The following is an 18,033-nucleotide window of genomic DNA, read 5'->3' as shown; positions in this document are numbered from 1 at the left end:
TGGCAACGGGCATGACTGCTCTGATACCTGCTAGTGGGGTAGTGAAGTGTATCACAGCTGAGTTCTGCTCCTGCCCCTCTGGGACCTCTTCCCAAGGTGTTTTCAAGGGCCGGGCCTCCAGCTTGGCAACATAGGGAGTGCTCGGCTGCAGGTTGTGGAAGGTGTACCAGTAGACCCCAGGTTTTGCTACGTCACATTCCTCCCCATTGAGATACACTGCGTGGTTGAAATTGCTGTTGCAGGGCAGCCACGTCACCTCCGCGGACGTGGCGGTGACGCTCCTGACTTTCAGCATCGTCGGTGCCACACACAAGTCTTGCCCCACAAAGAAAGTGCAGCGCAGTTTATCAGAGCCACCCTGCTCTGTCACGGTCTGCACAGACACACGGTAAGCTCTTGTCTTCAAATCCAGCTTTTCAATCACTGCTTTGGTCTGAAAGCCGCTCTTCACGTTTTGGCGCAGTTCTTCATCCACGTAGATGTTGTAGCTCTGGATGTCTGGGCAGCCAGCTGGCAGAAGTGGGGGTTCCCAGCCTACAACTATGCTTCTGGCAAGCTGCTTGATCAAAGTCAATTTTCTTGGGTAAGGCACTGCTGTATGACTAACGGGTTCCTCCTGGTCTCCTTCTGCTCTACTGGCCAATGGACTGATGCTACTCTCTTCCATGGAGAAATCACTCTTATCTCCACTGCTGGTGGTTGCACTGACAAAGCTTTTCTCCTGGTATGAGCTATGGGTGAGATCATTCAGCTCCGAAGGCAGAAACGTCACGAGGTCATCATCTGAAACTCGCTCAACAAAATTGGAGGGGACCAGCCCTCGCCGGCCATCCATCAGCTCCCCTAAACAAAAAACAGGAAACCTGTTACCACTGCACCTGCTGTTCAGCCTTCCAACCCATCTCTGAAGACAGTGTGACAACATCTACACGGGGTCCTAACTGCACTGCAGTCAGGAATGGAAAGATACACCCTCTGGGAAGTGGCTCTTGGCAAAGTTTCCTGCCTTTCCCAGGGCTTTAGTTAGATCCTAGCAGCCATGGTGAGAAGACTCACTGCTCCTCACATTCCAGAGCCAACTAACCAGATAGTTGATTGTGTAATTAGCTTAAGGGTCTTTCCTTCTTCATTATCCTATTGTGTCTCATCACAGCTCTAACTGAAGTCTTTTTCTAGCCTTTCCAAGCTATGCAGAGAGATGATTTTACGTCTTCTCCCAAGCACACAGACTGGGGTTTGTAGTACTTCCTCAAGAAAGCCGATCTTTCCATCTCTGTATTCAGCTCTTGCCTTCTTTTTAGCTCCCACCTTGTCATGCTAGCTTCTGTAATAACGATGTCCCAAGAGGGCCCCCAGGGATGACTGACACTACAGCACTCTTGGTATGTGCATGAGCTATCAAATCATAGTCAAACAAGCAGTGCGTAGGGTTTGCACTTACTTTCCCCTTTCAAACTCTACCTACAGCAAACCAACTGAAAGCAGGGAAAGCAAAAAAACATTAGTAAAGAATAACCATTTTATTCTTTAAACAATAAAACAAACAAATACATGAGAAGCTTGGAAATAGAAAGAAAGAAAAGAGCCAGAACAGTCAGAGAGCAAGCGGTGCAACATGGCATGCATTGCCTCAGCTCTTGCAAAGCACCTGGGTAAATGAGGGTCCTTCCTCCCACTGAGGAAGACAGCTCACAGGGAAACCTCACTACAGGCTTACAGACCATGGTTCTCGATTTCAATTCCATCTATTAGTCAACCAGGATCATGTTCTCAAGGGTGCCAAAAGAGAATGGCAGGACAAATAGGGTAACACCTGTAGTTTGGGCTGCTTATCTCATGCCTTCCTTTGCCAGATGAGCAAGAGGCAATCGAGATCGTCTGCCTACACTGCTCACTGCAGCCACTGGAAAGAGGGAAACAGGCCACCTGCAGAAGCTGCTCCATGGCTAGGGAGGACCCATACAGGGATGAAACCTGGAACTCTGCTGAAAGCAGGGTCAGAATTCCCACTGAAATCACTAGACCAGGATTTCACATTTTCGACTCAATTTAATCATGACATGAATAAGCCCCCTTTTCCAACAGAATGGGGTCCTCCCTCTAACAAACTAACTTTGAGGAAAAAAGCTTCAGGTTTCAAGATGCACTGAATTCCTCTCCCCCCCCTTTTTTTTTTTAAAAGGGAGACCAACCCTCCACAGTAGTTTGGTCTCATTTCATTCCATGAAATCATACCTTCAAAGAAGCCATCTTCATCCATGTCTCCATAGATGTAAATATATTCTCCAGCTGTCAGTGGAAGCTCTGCCTCTGGATTTTCATTGGGTCCATCAAAAGGATTGTAGCTGAAATATTTACAATACGAAGACTGAGCTTGTGTAAGAGCTTTCACAGCAACACATTCAAGCTGTGATGTTTTATCAGCTTACAATTTACTGGGACCACATCCACTTTCTGCAAGGAGCAAATCCCACAGAGTCAAGACCCTGGTTTATGGTTTTACATAGAACTAATAACATATTGCTCCACATTCAATTAACAGCTAGGGATAATTATCTGAGTATCAGAAAAGATGTCTTGTGACATCTGAAGGAAGGGATCAGAGTGACTCAGGGAAGCATGTAAGAAAATATTTGAACTATTCAGGTGGCTCCCATGTTTCTGAGCCCACCAAGCAGGCAAGCTGTGGGGCTCTGCACTTCTAAACCACAACCTTAAATTCACCAGGGCTTTGAATTATTTGATGCAGATTGCACTCTGTTTCACACAATCATTTTGACAAAAAGAAAAGTTCATATATATCTTAAAAATGCCCCATATTAAGGTAGGTTTCAGCTGTCATATGGCTGTCTCATGTACAAGCAGGCTAGGAAATCTCAACATTCCACATTTAAAACCCTCAGAATGAGCTGATCTGTGCAAGAAGAATGTTATGTGAGTTGAAAAAGTGTTTCTAGCCTTCTTCAGTTATCCAAGTTCTAAAACTCTCAGTGCTGTAACTCCATGCTTTAAACAGCAGCCCAGAAGCTCCCCTAGCAGGGAGTGATGGGATTTGGACACTGTAGTTCCAACCTGCCACCCAGGGATCCTCAAGCTAATCACAGGGTATGTCACAGGAAAATACTTCATGAAAAACCTTTATCTTCCAAGAACCTGCTACCAATACCTGCTTTTCAGCCTTTAGAAGGGATTTTAGTGTGCTGAAGCAATGTCACCCTCTATGGGCTGAAGGAGAGCTTATAGGCCGAAGACTGACCTACAGACATGAGGTCGTGCTCAGTCTGCTCCTCACATGCACAAAGCTGCCCCTGTTCTCTGTGCATGTTGGTTTGGGTTGGGGTCTTTTCTGTCCTTTTAAAATTAAAGCCAGAAAGATTTTGTGAAAAATCTTCAGGAATTCTGGGTCAAAGTTTTCTTAATTGCTGGAATATTTCTTGGAGAAAGTTTCTTGGACTATTCTGGAGGAATCAGACACTTCAAAGAGCTTATCAATTCACACAGAATTGTCCCTCTAATATCATATTCTTTAAAAAGTGTGTCCCATGCTGCTCTTCACTGAGCTACCACTGAGCTCATCATCTTATTCTTGAACTACACACACTGGGTTTGCTTGTGCAGGATATAACAGGTCTCAAAAAATCCTGTGGAGGACGAAGATATGTGGTCTAACCTAATCCCCACCCCAACAGTGGTGAAGTCTAAACAAGGGTGTGAAGTTGGCAACCATGAGATCCCCTGGCTGACCTCACAGACCAGGAGAAGTGACCCAGTACCTGTATCGAGCTAAGAACACCTGGAGCTTGGCAGGGCCTTGGCTGCCTGTCTCTGGCATCAGGGAGACGCTGTCAACATCCAGTTCTTCCATCTCACTCGCAGTGTCCACCTAAAAACATTAAAGATGAAGGATGCAACATGGCCCACATCAGAGTAAAGGAACACTCAAAGGGTTCCAACATCAGCAAACAAGTCCTCTAAGCTCACACATGGTACCAGTCTGGCCACTGGGCCAAGGAAGAATGACTTTGAAGGTGAAGTTGTAAGAGGCCACAGCTCCAAGCTGCAGCTTCAGCAGTTCCAGTTAGACTTTAGGAAAAACTCCTTGCCCTGGTGGGTGCCTTTGGACAGGATCCCACTGAGGCAGGGGTTTTCTGTTCTAGAACTTGGAGCATCAGTTGGGCTGATGGCCACACTGACCTGGCAAGAGTCGCACTGGACTGGAGACTCCAGAGGCCCCCACCTCCCACACATTCATCATTCAGTTTATTCATGTCCTACTCCCTCTGCATGGCAGCTGTCCCTGCATGCATGCAACACAAGTGGTCATCTGACCAGAGGACACCTTGTAGCTCTATCAGATGTCCTAGTCCCCAAGTGCCTTTGTCCAGGCAGTTCCTCTCCAGCACCTCTCAGTGCTTTAGTATAATGTCTATGTGCTGGTCTAGAGCTTTGGCTGGGTCTGGTTGGGGCCATTGAGTCCAAACAGCTGCCTCTGCTAACAGGCAGCAGCACAGGCTGCTAATCCCACCCCCCTCCTAGGATAAGCTCAGCATCTTCCCAGGGATTCTTTCACCAAGTAAAGTTTTAATACCTGAAAACACCAACAAAGTTTGAGCCCCTCATCCACAGCTGAAGGCCAAAAAGTCTGGACACAGTTCCTCAGCAGGCTAAAAATAACTGGGTTTGTGTGTTTTAATGATAGCTGAGCTGTCACCAGGAAGCTTAGCAAGAGCTTTCCCACACTTCCCAACAATGGACATTCCCACCCCACTCCAAGCTCCCAGCATTCTGTCTGGCCAGTTGTCATCTCCTCAGAGCACAGGAGCACGTTCAAACGAGTGTTAGACATGAGCATCCAAGGCCTCTTCAATATTTTCCTAAACTACTTCTTGTTTTCCCCCCCTTTCTTCTTCAGGCAGCCAGGAAAGAATGAGCACAACATTACTGGCACACTGAGCAATGCAGCTATTCCCCCATGGCTAGGAAGCACAGGCTGCAGGGAGGACACCCATACTGACCTCTGGAGTTGGGCAGGATTTAGGACTGTTCTGCATGGATTCGGATTTTGAAGAGTTTGACTGAGATTCCACTTTCTTGGCTTGTTTCTGAGAACTGGAAGCAGCAACCAGGGAGCAAACAGGGGCATCAGGCACCCGCTGTGCTGACTCCAACTCCTCAGTCTCTTCATGGTGAAGCTTCTTCCCACTCTGCTGAGCAAGCAGCCCAGGACCAGTTGCTTCTGCAGTAAAATCATCTGTTACTTTTAGCCACAGGCACAACACAAAATCAGTCAACAAACACTCTACAGCAGCTCCAGTCTCTAAAAAAACACCTATTTAACAGTGCAACAGCTGGGACACCCAGGGTCAGAGAAATGCCAAGTTCTCTGTGTGACTGAATGACCCAGAGGGATTTAGGAGAGAGAGAGAGATCCCAAAGGTAACTAAACATTTGCATGATTTCCTTTACACTTTTCCACTGACACAAACAACAACCAGTTTGTCAAAACACTCACAGACATCTCCAGTAATTACCCTTCTCCCAGTGGGGCTGTGGGGTAGAGCTGCACAGGGCAAGAGGAAGCTCTGAAGTCACCAGTGTGGAGGTGAGAAGGTCGATTTTTCCTGTTTGAAGCCGGAATTGTTTGAGTTCCTGGGACAGGAGGCTGAACTGCTCTGTCTGACTGCGACACTGCTCTTCTAGATCTTTCACCCGGGCCTGGCAGGAGAGACACAAAGTGAGGCCCAAGCCCATCTCACAGCCCCCAGCCAGGCTCCAGGCAGCATTTGCCTTCGCTGCACCTTCTCAGTGGGTCTCTGATTCCCAGAACCTAACGGTGTGTCCTGCCCAGGAACGGGCAGCTCTACACCTACAGTGTCTTTGAAAGCCTAGGAGGAGACTGACTGGAAGCTCAAGCAGATTCCTGCTTGATCCCTGAAATGCTGGGTTTGAGCTTGGGTATCCTATCTCATCTGGTCCTGTGCAGGACTTGAATAAGTCAAAGACACATAAACCTTGAAAAGTAAAAGATTGAAAAGGCTTTGCATGTTCACTGGAGCACTCATCACCCCTCCAGAAAGAACACTGGGAGGGCACTTCCATCTCACCCATCACTCCAGGGGCTCCTGCAAGCTCCCAAGACCTTACCCTGGTCCCCACACTGTTCTGGGCAGGAGTCCTGACTGTCCCTGCAGATTCTGACTCCTCCAGGCTCTAGGAAGGGCAGAGAGCACCAGCACCCTGGCTTGTGTTACAAAACACTTCTTTGGTGTGGGCAGCACATATGCTTTGTCACCAAGTCCTACAAGGGTGATGTGCTCCAGGAAAATGCAGGCAGAGTGCAAACAAGCTCCATCTCAGCAAGATGAGAAAACACTATGGAGAGAAGGACACATTCCTACAGGAGACCTGTTTGCATTTTCTAGTATTCTACTTCTACCACCTCTAGATCTCCCCCTTCCAAAACACTGCTGAGTCCTGCCTGCCCTTACACATCCCCCCACACTGCATCACTTCCCAGGAGAATGCAACTGCTCCTCTCCCTCTTCTCACTCCTCCACCCTTCAACAGCTTACTCTGGCTTCCTACACAGATACTCTGTGTAGAACCTGCACAGGCACTCCAGGTAGTAAGTGAAAACTCCTCATTAGTGCTGGATGGGATTAGATCCTCTCATCAGCAGTTACTCTATGGAGTTAATGCAGACAAGACTTAATGTGGCATTACTGCATCAAGCTGAGGTGCAGGCTCTGCCTTGCAGGGCATTTGTTCCCTTTTTCCTCCCTGGGCTGAGGTCACACCAGGCTTTACAGTCACTGATCTCATCACTTTCCACAGGTAAGAAGCACAAGCACAGGCGACCATGTTCTTCAAAATTCTCCATCTGCAGAACATGGTTGAAGTGTCTTTCTCCTCAAAAAATAAATCCTGCCCCAAATTATTGTGCAAGACAAAGCCTGGGGTTTAGGCAGCTCTAGAAATAACAAAGCTGACCTGAGAAAAAATAAACAGCATTCCTTCTGTGGTGCTCTGAGACCAGACTCTTTCAGCCCACACCCCCCACCAGCTCAGAAGGATGTGGGCAGGTTTATTTTACTGTGACACATCTGGGTTGGTTTATCACGTGTGTCCCTCCCAACCAGCCACACACTCAGGCTTTCAGGGCACACCAGCCACATCTCTGGATCTGGCAAGAAGAAACTGTCCCTGAACTGACACAGAGGGTGTAGGAAATGCCATGAGCAACTTCTAGAAGTGCCTGCATTCCCCACTCGCTCAGGGTCAGCATCTTGTTCTCCAAGTCAGGGTTTCTCTGCAATCCTGTGTGAGAATTCACTCACAGCTACCATTTTCCACATTAATGCTTCACAGAAAAAAGAAGCTAAGAGCAGTAAGAACAGTTGCACCAGTTCAAAGCTGGGTTTCCTCTAGACCAACACCTGCCCCTGATCCCACCTTAGGACACAGCCTGCAACAAGAGACAGGTAACAGAAAGGCTGCAGGACCAGAAAGCATTTTCCCCATCTTCTCTGGAGACCTGGATATCATATTGAATAGCACCATAACAGTACCTTGTTTCTCTGAATTTATTAATCACAGTTTAAATCCATTTATCCTGGTGGCCAAGCCAACAGCTTGGATAATCTACAGTTTAATTCTGAGATATTTAATATAGTGGAGTTTTTTAGATCCCATGCTCTTCAGAACAACATACTAATATCCCTTTCAGCACTGCCACCACGTCACACACACTGCTAGCAGGCTACTTGCAGAGGTTCACTCATAGGCAAGCAAGCAGCACATCTCCAGGGCAGTGTGAGGAAGCAGGGGGAAAAGGAAGATGAACCTAAGGACATGGCCAGGAGCTTCAGGGAACCAGCAGGAATCAAGCCTCAGATGCAGAGGAGAGAATCCAACTCGAGGGAGAGAAAGGGGAACCTCACAACACCCAAGTGCTGCAGGATCACCAGAAGAGGCTGCAAGAGCAGGGAGCAGGGCTTGCTGGGGTCACTTTAACCACCAATCCAGGAACTTTCTCTGATTTTCCACACCAAAATAGACCCAACCCCCACCAGCTCAGCCCTGTCCTCTTAAGACACTGTCCTTGGCTGCTCTGTTACACTTATGCTCAGATGTTGTTCCCCATCTCATCTTCCCCCGTACCTTCTGCTCTGGGTTTGAGATCAGAGAACCACAATTCTGTTAGGAGGGAACTCTACAGGTCACAGAATCACTGAATGTGTAAGGTTGGCAGGGACCTTCCAAGCCCATCTAGTCCAACCTCTGCAGTGAACAGGGACATCTTCACTAGACCAGATTGCTCAGAGATTCATCCACCCTGACCCTGAATGTCACCAGGGATGGGGCCTCCACCACCTCTCTGGGCAACCTGGGCCAGTGTCTCACCCCCCTCAGAGTGAAGAACTTCTTCCTCAGGTCTCATCTAACCCTGCCCTGCTCTAGTTTAACCCATCACCCCTCATCCCATTGCTCCCTGCCCTTACAAACAGCCCTGCCCAGCTTTCCTGCAGGTCCCTTCAGGGACTGGAAGGGGCTCAGAGGTCTCCCTGCAGCCTTCTCTTCTCCAGGCTGAACCAGCCCAGCTCCCTCAGCCTGTCTTCATAGGAGAGGTGTTCCAGCCCTTGGGTCATCCTTGTGGCCTCCTCTGGACCCACTCCAAAAGGTCCATGTCCTTCTTGTGCTGAGGGCTCCAGAGACTTCAGTCCAAACTCCTGCTTAAAGCAGGGCTAACACTGAAGAGACTAAAGGAACATCCATAACCCCACACAGATGTGGGTGCTACTTCTGTGGGGTGGGGGCATGCCCTAACCATGTCCCTGGGCTGTTCCCAATTCCTTGGCTAAGAGTTCCCAACACAGTCCTTGCCTTTTTGGCCAGACTTGTGAATTAGGATGACATTTTTAGCCTGTCACCCTGCCTCACACACTGTATGTGCTGCCAACCAGTAGTAATTCAGGGCCCACCACTGTGCATGTCTTGTCACCACTGCTGCTCCTCCATCAGCCAGTGTCACCTGTCCTTTAGTCTCCTCATTACTCATGAGCTCATCTCACAACTCTTTGCAGTCAGATCAGAAGGTGACTGTCCCATTGCTTCCATACAAGCACAAGCCATTTGTCACCAGGCCACTAGCACAGCTCTCAGACTGTAACTTGGTTAGTCACTACCCCTTCAGTGACAACGATTTACCACTCTGCTTCCCACCCTCCAAACAATCCCAAAGCCAGCAGGACCCATTCTTTTTCCCCCAGCCACTTTCATTTACAATGATATCACTGTTGCTTTGGGGTTTGAAGGAAACACTTCACTCTTGGTCTGCATGTAGCTCCCAAAAGACCTTTAACCATATGCAACATGAGGAAAAGGGGCACAAGCAGACAAGGCAAAAAGTCTGGAAATGCCAAAAAAAAAAGCTCCTAATTCTAACTGGGTGAGAAAGCAAGGCAAGAGAAAAGCAGCTGCTCCATCCAACTCTTAGTGGCATCTCCTTCAGTTCCATTTATTCCTTGGAGGTAACACTCTTGCAATCTTTTCCAGAGTATAATTAAAACAAGAATATCAAGTGACTGTCAAAGTCAGGACAGAGGAGAACAATGTCCCGTTTACCAGGATTATAGCAGTACCTGCATGCAATCCAAAGTACTCTGGGAGCAAGAAGAAAAGCAGAGAGAGATATGAAACCACATCAGCAGTTACACTAACCACAAATCAACAGTCTGCCAAAGATAACCCAACCCTCAGTTTCAATCAAACTCTCTTCTCCCCAATTTACAGAGGCTGCCTTTTCCAGACCAATTCCCACCTCATTCCCACAAGCATCTCCCTGCTCAATCAAAGCCAAATCCTAAATGCAGATATAAGCCCTGTGCTTTTTCAGGGTCTCCAAATCCCAATATGCTCTGAGTGTCTGAGCTGGATTTCAAGCCCTCTTTTCCCAGAACACTGCATCCACCCATGAGATGAACAGAACACACATGGTGTATCCATGCCTTTCCCCAGGTCTGAGATCAAGGAGTGCTGGGAATCACAGCACAGCTCAGAGCCTGGCTCTGCAGCCTGCTCAGTCACACACCCTGCTCCTTGGTCAGGAAGCACAAGCCAAGTTAAGCTCTGTTTACCTATTTCCCACTAAAATTCTACCCTGAATTCCTGAACTCAGGCTTTTGCTGACCACACTCACTCTTCATCACAATTGCACCACAAAGCAATTCAAACAGGCAAAAATGAAGCGTGCAGGGCAGGCACCCACCTGCACTGGTGTTCTGGAATGACTGTGATTATAGTTAAGCTGTTTAATGACTGTTGCTGCACATCACACCAACTTGTAATGACAATTTCTTTTTCACTGATGAGGCCTTTGCCAAAGACCAGGGCCAGCCTCTCAAACACAGCAAAAAATGACTGTCCCTTTCTTCCTCTGCACAGGTAGACACCTAGTTTAACATCAGTAGCTTCTCCAGTCCTCCAGTGAATTGGGAGAGAAAGCACCTGGCAAGTATCAAACTGCCCTTCCCTGAAAGGCTGCAAGGAAACAAGCTAAACCCCACTGACAGAAGAGCAGCACCTGTATCAGCTCTGATCCTGTCTTTGGAGCTGAAAGCAAATGTCCCAGGAAGGACACAGGAATGGGGCAATAGGTGATGTCACTTCCCCACAAAACCCACCAAGCCTGCAAGAATTTGAGCCCCATTCAGCAGGAGCCCAGTGCTCTCAGGCTCTGCACTTCACATACAGGTCAGGCCCCCTTCAAAGGGGATGCTGTTTGCAGCCACAGAGCAGTGTCCTCCTCTCACCATCTCACTCAACTCTCCTGGGCAGCGGTAGACACAGGCAGCTCAGCCTGCCACCTCTGACTGTACATCACTACAGACAGGGCCATGACCTCACTACCAGGAGACCTCACTGTCCAGGTGCTGTACAGTGAGGTGTTCCACCTGCTCTCATGTATTAGTACTCAGAAAACCTCAGTGGACCATGAGAGCAGAGGCTGCTCCATTTGTTATCGCACCTACCCCAGCTCTGGCACCCACTAAATCAAGTCACAGGGCTTGGTGCTTTGCCTTTGCAGCTCCAGGAATCCACAGCCAAGGTCTTACCCAAAGCCACCCTGATAAACACTGAGATAATGCAAATCAAACTGAAACAGTGGTGTTTACATCTTGCTGGCTGCACCATTCAGCTGCCAGCCAGCATGTAAAGCCTGTCGTGTGTGATGTCAGAGCACTCAGCCCTGCAAACAAGACAGGGAGCTGCCTCAAACATCATCACTTCTTCTGCTCAAAGGCCACATTCCTCCTTTTTACCCTGAATTAAAGCACAGAGCACATATACACCAAGGAAATTGCAATTACATCAACACAGGTATTCTTCCTCCCTGCAGATGAGCCTGGAGAACGGAGCAGGCAGGTGTGAGCCTGGATACCTCACACACCCCTGAAGAACTGCTGTGCACAATGGGAATGAAGTAACTGATCTGAGGACTGAGCAGGCCAGGATTTAATCCCTGAAAATTTTGACCTCAGACTACTCTACCAGCACAACTGGTACTTCTTCACAGTTTTTTTGCCCAGGGCATCAAGAAAACCGACATTAAGAGCAAAAGGTATCAAAGCTGCAGCCTGTAATCCACCTTGTTCTGTTCCACCTTACCTCTAGAAGCTGTACTGCTCCTTCATGTTCTCTTTTTGCCTCTGCCTGTGCCTAAGGAAATACAAGAAAGTAAATAAGGAGTAAATAAGAAAGGAGCCTACCTAAGTAGGCTTCTCTATCCTCACCACCTCGACAGGCCATTGGAGATTTAAACCACTGTACAGACTGAAAGCAGCTGAAGTCTTTGGACAATCAGCAGTGAGAGATCCAAAAAGCCCTTCACTTTGCTCAGGTACCAGAGACCCCCCTAGATGCCACCACTCTTCCCTGGTTTCCTTTATCCTGTAAGCCCACATAGATGTCCTCCACACTTCCCAGAGTAGCATCCCTCTCCAGGGATCCAGAGAGTGAAATGTCTGTTCTCTCTCGTGCTGTGTACCTGCTGCAGCCGTCTGACCTCCTCTTGCTTCTCCTGCAGGACTAGCAGCGCTTCCTTGTGCTCCACTTCCAGCTGCTGCCTTCGCTCAGCCACATTTCTCATGTGCTGTGGGACAAATCAGAGACTGCTGAGGGGCAACACGACTGACATACTGTCCCACGTCCCATCATGGGCCATGAAACCAAACCACAGCCTGTATTTCATGTCATCATTAAACAGAGGATAAACCACCTCTTACCACAAGCCCAAGTAATGCAACCAAAGACAATTCTGAAGTCAGCAATGGCCACCTTATTTCCCCTCCCATCCAAACCCTTGAAGCAGCCTTTCTAAAGCACCCCTGCCCACTCTGGAATCCCACAGAAGCAAAGAGACAAAAGAACAGACAGAAAAAGCAAAGAGACAACATGTGCCACACAAAAGAAGCACTGAGGGTCTGGACAGTCCATCCAACCATGTGGGTCCTACCGACCTTCAGCACCTGCTCTAGATTCTCCAGCTTGGTTTGGAGTCCTTGATTCGTCTGAATTACTGAATCCCGTTCCTTAGTAACCAAAACAACCTGCAGCTTCAGGTCAGCATTCTCAGACTCCACCTGAGGAGGAAGGAATTTCAATTAGCACTCATTGTATGAACAATGGAGGACAGTTTATTTCTGTACCTCAGTGGATGGTTTTGCAGACTTGCTTTCTGCTTGTAACGATACCAAAACCATGAACCTCCTCTCCCTCTGGCTTTCACTCACAACAAACACACAACCACTTGTATCACTTCTCCCACTAGACCCATCTGCCCTCCCTTCTGCCTGGGATATGAAGGCTGCATACTGAAGAGACATAAAAGAAGCAGAAAGGTCTACAAGCCTTTGAAATCCCAACCAGCAGGATTAAACACCAAGAACAGACAGTTCTGTAGCCTGTGAAATCATGTTTGCCTCCTCCACTTAGTACAGGAGATTCCAGCACTGTATTTTGGGTCTACAGCACACTGTGACCTGATGCCTGTTAGCAAAGCTGATTATCAAGCCAAGACAAACATTTCAACTTAGAAAAAACAGTTATTAAAGATGTGGGAAGCCTTATGCACGATGGCAACACTGACACCTGGGACAGACAAGTGATTTGTCCAGAGAAGGACCTGGGAACAGAAACCCATGGAGGATCTTCACTGGAGCACCCACTCTTCACCAACACCATTCTCATATGCAACACCTTCCTAGAACACCACCCTCCAAGGAGCAGTGACACTCCCCTCAGATACTCTTTCTGCAACTCAAACAATGCCAATATCCTGCCTTGGTCCCAAGACCTGATGCTTTTGGATTTTCCACCTGGCAAGGGCAGCTCTGAATTGCAGGGGTGGCTTTCTGCCCTGCCCCATCATCAGCCACCAAAACCCCTCTGAGGATGATCAAAACCAGAGGTGATGAGGACTTCCAAACACACCATTGGCTTGCATCCCTTGCAGTGACAGGCTCTGCTCTAACACCTCTGAGCAGAACACACTGCTCCCACCAACCACCCTCTGGCTTTGGTTATGAACTCATAACAAGGTACCACAGCTCAGCCAAGGATGGGTGTAAGTGAGGACAAAGCATCTCACTCAAGTCTTGGGAAACTCTACTAACACCAGGGCAGTTCACTGCTCTGCTTGCAGTTACCATGGGGTACACAGGACAAAGGGACACAGATGGGCACACAGCCACTCCTCAACTGGCCATTTGGAAACCTAGCAGTTCTTCACAGCAAAATTTTACAGGAGCTAATGCTCCATGTGACAGAGACATAGCTTTTTACCTGTCCTGCCCATCCAGCCTTCTCATTCAGCTGCAGGTTCTCTTCAGCCAGTCGTGCATTTTCACTCTGTACCTCCTGCAGCTGGATCTCCTGTGCAGAGACAGTGGGTGTTACTGCACTGAGGCCCTCAGGCTACCCCCCAGATTATTCTGCAGAGCACCTCCACCTTCCTGTTGACTGACTGTGCAGGATGCTGATGGGATGCTGCTTGAGAGGGGGAAGGCAACAGCAGGCAGCACTGCTCAAGCAGATACCAGCCCAGTGCCAAGCAATCTCTTCAGCTCCTTTATCCCATTTACACAGCTTTAAAGCCCAGAGTGAGAAAGACCTTTTCCTGCCTCCTTTACAGCTCCAGGGTCATGTCAGATGTCTGGAAGTGACTCTGCTCTGAAACCAGGATTCAGTCTGGAGTTAAGAAAGCAATGTGAGCTGTCACTCTGCCTTGGAGAACACAGGCTCTAGCAGGCAGAAGACCACTGGAGACACACTGACTGAATTTGTCAGGCACAGTCCCTCTGCAGCATTAGAAGAATATAACAGTTCCACAATCACACAACTCCACACAGACACACACACACTTCCCCATCCCATTGTTTTATGGATCATCAAATACTTTCTGGCTATCCCAAAAGCTAATTCCCTGTGTGTGCAGAGTCTCAGCCTTGGTACATCAAGGTGAGTTAGTCCCTTCTTGACCTTGAAAAGCTACTGACTAACAACATGAAATGATCAGCTTGTCCCTTAAACATCCCATTCTAACCCAGGAAATGAGGCTGACCTACATGCTATGAATTGCCTATGTGTCTGAGCTGTCTGTTAGAACTGACCTTAACTGAGATTTGAGCAAGACATCAAACACCTATTGAGGAGGTAACCACCTGCACATGAAACTACACACTGTCAGAGTCACTAATGCCACAGTGCTGCTCAGCAAAGCAGAAACAGAAGGGAGAAATCCAGATGCTGTGATCTGACCTGCAAACCCTCCCAAAGCTCCATGAAACTCAACACAGACAAGATTTCATCCAACAAACAAGATCCATGAGAAAATGACCACGTGTTTGTGCAATTTCCATCTCAAGATGCAGAAAGCCTGTGATGCTTCTCTGGAGTACACATGAGAATGATAAATATCCCCTCAAACTAGCAAAGGCTAGTTTCATCCAGTGATTTATGTAGTTATATTCAACCCAGAGCTAGCTGAAAGACTAAACAATCCCAGCCTCAAGGTCTGGAGCCCCAGCTTTCTGATACTGTATGAATTAAGAGAAAGACCAGTGATTTGTTTTTAAGCTAAGCTGATGAGAACCCAGGTGAGGCACACAACAGAGCTCCTCCTCCACCATGATGCTCACAACAGTAGGTGACAGGAGCACTTACCAGTTCTTTGCATCTTTTATGCTTTTTCCTCACTTCATGCTCAAGGTTTTCACATTTTTTGCGCTTTTTCTTCAGTTCAAACTCCTGCATGAAACAAGCACAAGCAGATCAGCACATCCCCATTCCTACAGCTAAGAAATCTGAGCCCAGCCTCTCAGGCCCAATGTTGCATCAGCTGCTTTTACTGTTTTCAGAAACCAAAGGAGAATTTTTGTTTAAAAGGCAGTAAAACAACCCAAACTTTTCAGAGAGCTAGCACTCTCTTGCCCAAGCCTTTCATCTTCTGGAAACAGTTCTCTGTTTCCCATTTGCACAGACTGTTCCTATTTGTATAGGAGAGGATCAAGGAAAAGATATATGTGGAAAATGTTCAGCTCAAAACATGCTCTGTGCTACCTTAGCTCCTATTCTAATCCAAATGACACATAACAGAGAGGAGAGATCCTCTGGCATGTCTTTATGTGCTCTGCTTGGTTCCTCAGCCAGGTAAGAGCTGCAAAACCTCAGTCATCTGTCCTGCTTTGCTAGAACAATTCACAAGGGACATACTCCTCATCTGACACCTGTCAGATCTGTTCCCAGTTCAAAGCAGACTACAAGCATGGCACAGACCCTCCTGGCATGTTTTGGCTCTCATTTTAGTGTGACCCATTCCCCTGTGTGGTGGAGCAGCCCCAAGCAGTGGCTGAGCACCACACACTGCTTGCTCACTCCTGGAGGAGAAAGACTGAGTCCCTGTGGGCTGGGATAAGGACAGTTTGCTGACAACATCACCTTGAAAGGGAACAGGAACCGCCCATGGCAGGTTACACTCACACCCAGTGATAACACAGAGTACCTAACCAACCAGAGTACTGATGCAATGCCCAGGCTGCACTGGGACTGCCCAGGAAGCACCCAGGAGCACCACTCCCTAACCAGCCCCTTTTTATGGGGAACTGATGTCAGAGGGTGCAGAAACAGCCCTGGCTGACTGAGCTCCCCTGTGCTGGCTGCCTGGGGAGGGGAGCTCTGACCTGGCCAGGGACAGGACACTGCCAGCCCAATACCTGGAGCTCTCTACACCCAACAGCATTCTCCATACAGAGAGACTGTGTTTTCCCACCGATCCCCCAAGCTTCCCACTTTTGCAGAGCAGTCACACATAAAAAGACTTCAGTCCCTAAAACCTCTGCCTGGATTTCACAGATGAAAACCCCAAGAAACAGCACAGCTCTCCTCCACCCAAACCCACAACTCACCAGCTGCTGGATCTGTTGGCTGCTCTCTTGGCCTGTTATTGCATTTTTGGGAGGGGAATTTTCATGTCCTTCAGAGACAGGTCCCAGTGGTTGCACACCTGGTTCCACCTGGAAAGCAAGCAAGATGCCAGAGAGCTCAGGGAGAGCCAGGGCCACAGAGCACACCGTGCACATGGAGGGAGGAGAGGCTCTCCTGGCAGCACCACTCCACATGGAACCCATGATCTCTGAGCTAGACATGGAGAAAGGTGAACACCATGCCAGGGATCCATGCTGGGAGTCTTCTGGATCCCAACCCAAATCAATCTAGCTTGATTAAACCCACCCACATGGCTCAGCAGGTTCCAGAAAGCTCTCCAGTCTGAGTTCCCATTTGTACTTCATCTAAGGCTTCAATGAGAGGTATCAGCAACACCTTTCCTGGCCCGCTCCAAACCAATGAAAAGATGATGGAAGATGGTCAGAAGGGAGAACACAACCCTCAAATGGCAGAAAGCAGAAATCAGTGGAGATGTCAAAATCTAAATGGCAGGAAAGAGCAGACAAAAAAGAACTAAGCAGTGGAGCATCCCACCTCAGCTGGTAGCCAAGGAGAACTGAAATGGCAGCAGATGTGCTGTGGCTTACATGCCACCACAAAGCCAGATGAAGGGAAACACTTTTCTGTACAAGTTTGCACACAAACTTCTAACAAAATGCCTTTAATCATCTCAAGTTTCACTCTCAACTGGTATTTGACTTGACAGGACAGGCAGGCTGGGAGGAATACGAAGGAACTGTCTGAGCAGCCAGGGATCGGGTTAGGAAAGCTAAAGCCTGCAGCAGGGGACATCAAGGGCAAGAAGAAGAGTTTCTATAGGCATGTCAGTGATGACAAAGACAAGGAAAAACATGGGTCTCTTCCAGAACAAAACAGGAGACCTGGTTACCCAGGATATGGAGGAGGCTGAGGTACTTTACCACTTTTTGCTTCAGTCTTCACCTGCAAGGGCTCTGGTGACACTGCCCAGGACACAGAAGGCAAAGGCTGGGAGAATGAAGAACCACCCACTGTAGAGAAGACCAAGTCTGAGCATGTCTAAGGAACCCAAAGGTGCACAAGTCCATGGGACCTGATGCATCCATGGGTCCCGAGGGAATTGGTGGAAGAAGTGGCTCAGACACTCCTTTATATTTGAGAAGTTGTGGCAGGCTGGTGAAGTTCCCAGTGCCTGGAAAAGGGGAAACACAGCCCCAGCCTTCAAAAGGAAAAAAAAATAGAGCTGGACAACCACAGACCTGTCAGTCTCACCTTTAGGTCAAGCAAGATCATGAAGCAAATCTCCTGGGATTGTGCTCAGGCACAGTACACAGACGCCTGGTGACAGCCAACATGGCTTTGCTAAGGGCAAAGCACACCTGATGGAGGTGCCCACCTCCATGGTCATTTCCTGGGAAAAAGCTCAACAAAATGAAGACATTCCTAATTACAGACAACTTACAAAAATTACATTTGCCCACATGGGCCTCATTTCCCCTCAGGAACAAAGCTGTGCCCCAGCCACATCCTCAGGTACTGCCATTCCTCTGC

General features: G+C 48.2%; 1 protein-coding gene across 1 annotated transcript in view; it reads right to left on the bottom strand.

The window, feature by feature from the left end:
- The window catches only part of TSPOAP1 (TSPO associated protein 1), a gene marked incomplete at its 5' end in the record, with an annotated part of 65,904 nt that overhangs the window by 25,288 nt on the left and 22,583 nt on the right, over positions 1-18,033 (bottom strand). Inside the window, 11 exons of the mRNA XM_084272935.1 lie at positions 28-843; positions 2,236-2,345; positions 3,774-3,883; positions 5,016-5,236; positions 5,532-5,715; positions 11,668-11,718; positions 12,047-12,151; positions 12,519-12,641; positions 13,843-13,932; positions 15,223-15,306; positions 16,464-16,571. Coding sequence (XP_084129061.1) covers positions 28-843; positions 2,236-2,345; positions 3,774-3,883; positions 5,016-5,236; positions 5,532-5,715; positions 11,668-11,718; positions 12,047-12,151; positions 12,519-12,641; positions 13,843-13,932; positions 15,223-15,306; positions 16,464-16,571 — 2,002 coding nt within the window. The remainder of the gene's footprint in view (positions 1-27; positions 844-2,235; positions 2,346-3,773; positions 3,884-5,015; positions 5,237-5,531; positions 5,716-11,667; positions 11,719-12,046; positions 12,152-12,518; positions 12,642-13,842; positions 13,933-15,222; positions 15,307-16,463; positions 16,572-18,033) is intronic.

The sequence above is a fragment of the Gallinula chloropus genome (assembly GCF_964237585.1).
Source record: "Gallinula chloropus genome assembly, chromosome: 19".
Classification (NCBI taxonomy): domain Eukaryota; kingdom Metazoa; phylum Chordata; class Aves; order Gruiformes; family Rallidae; genus Gallinula; species Gallinula chloropus.
This window is presented reverse-complemented; position numbering and strand designations above follow the sequence as displayed.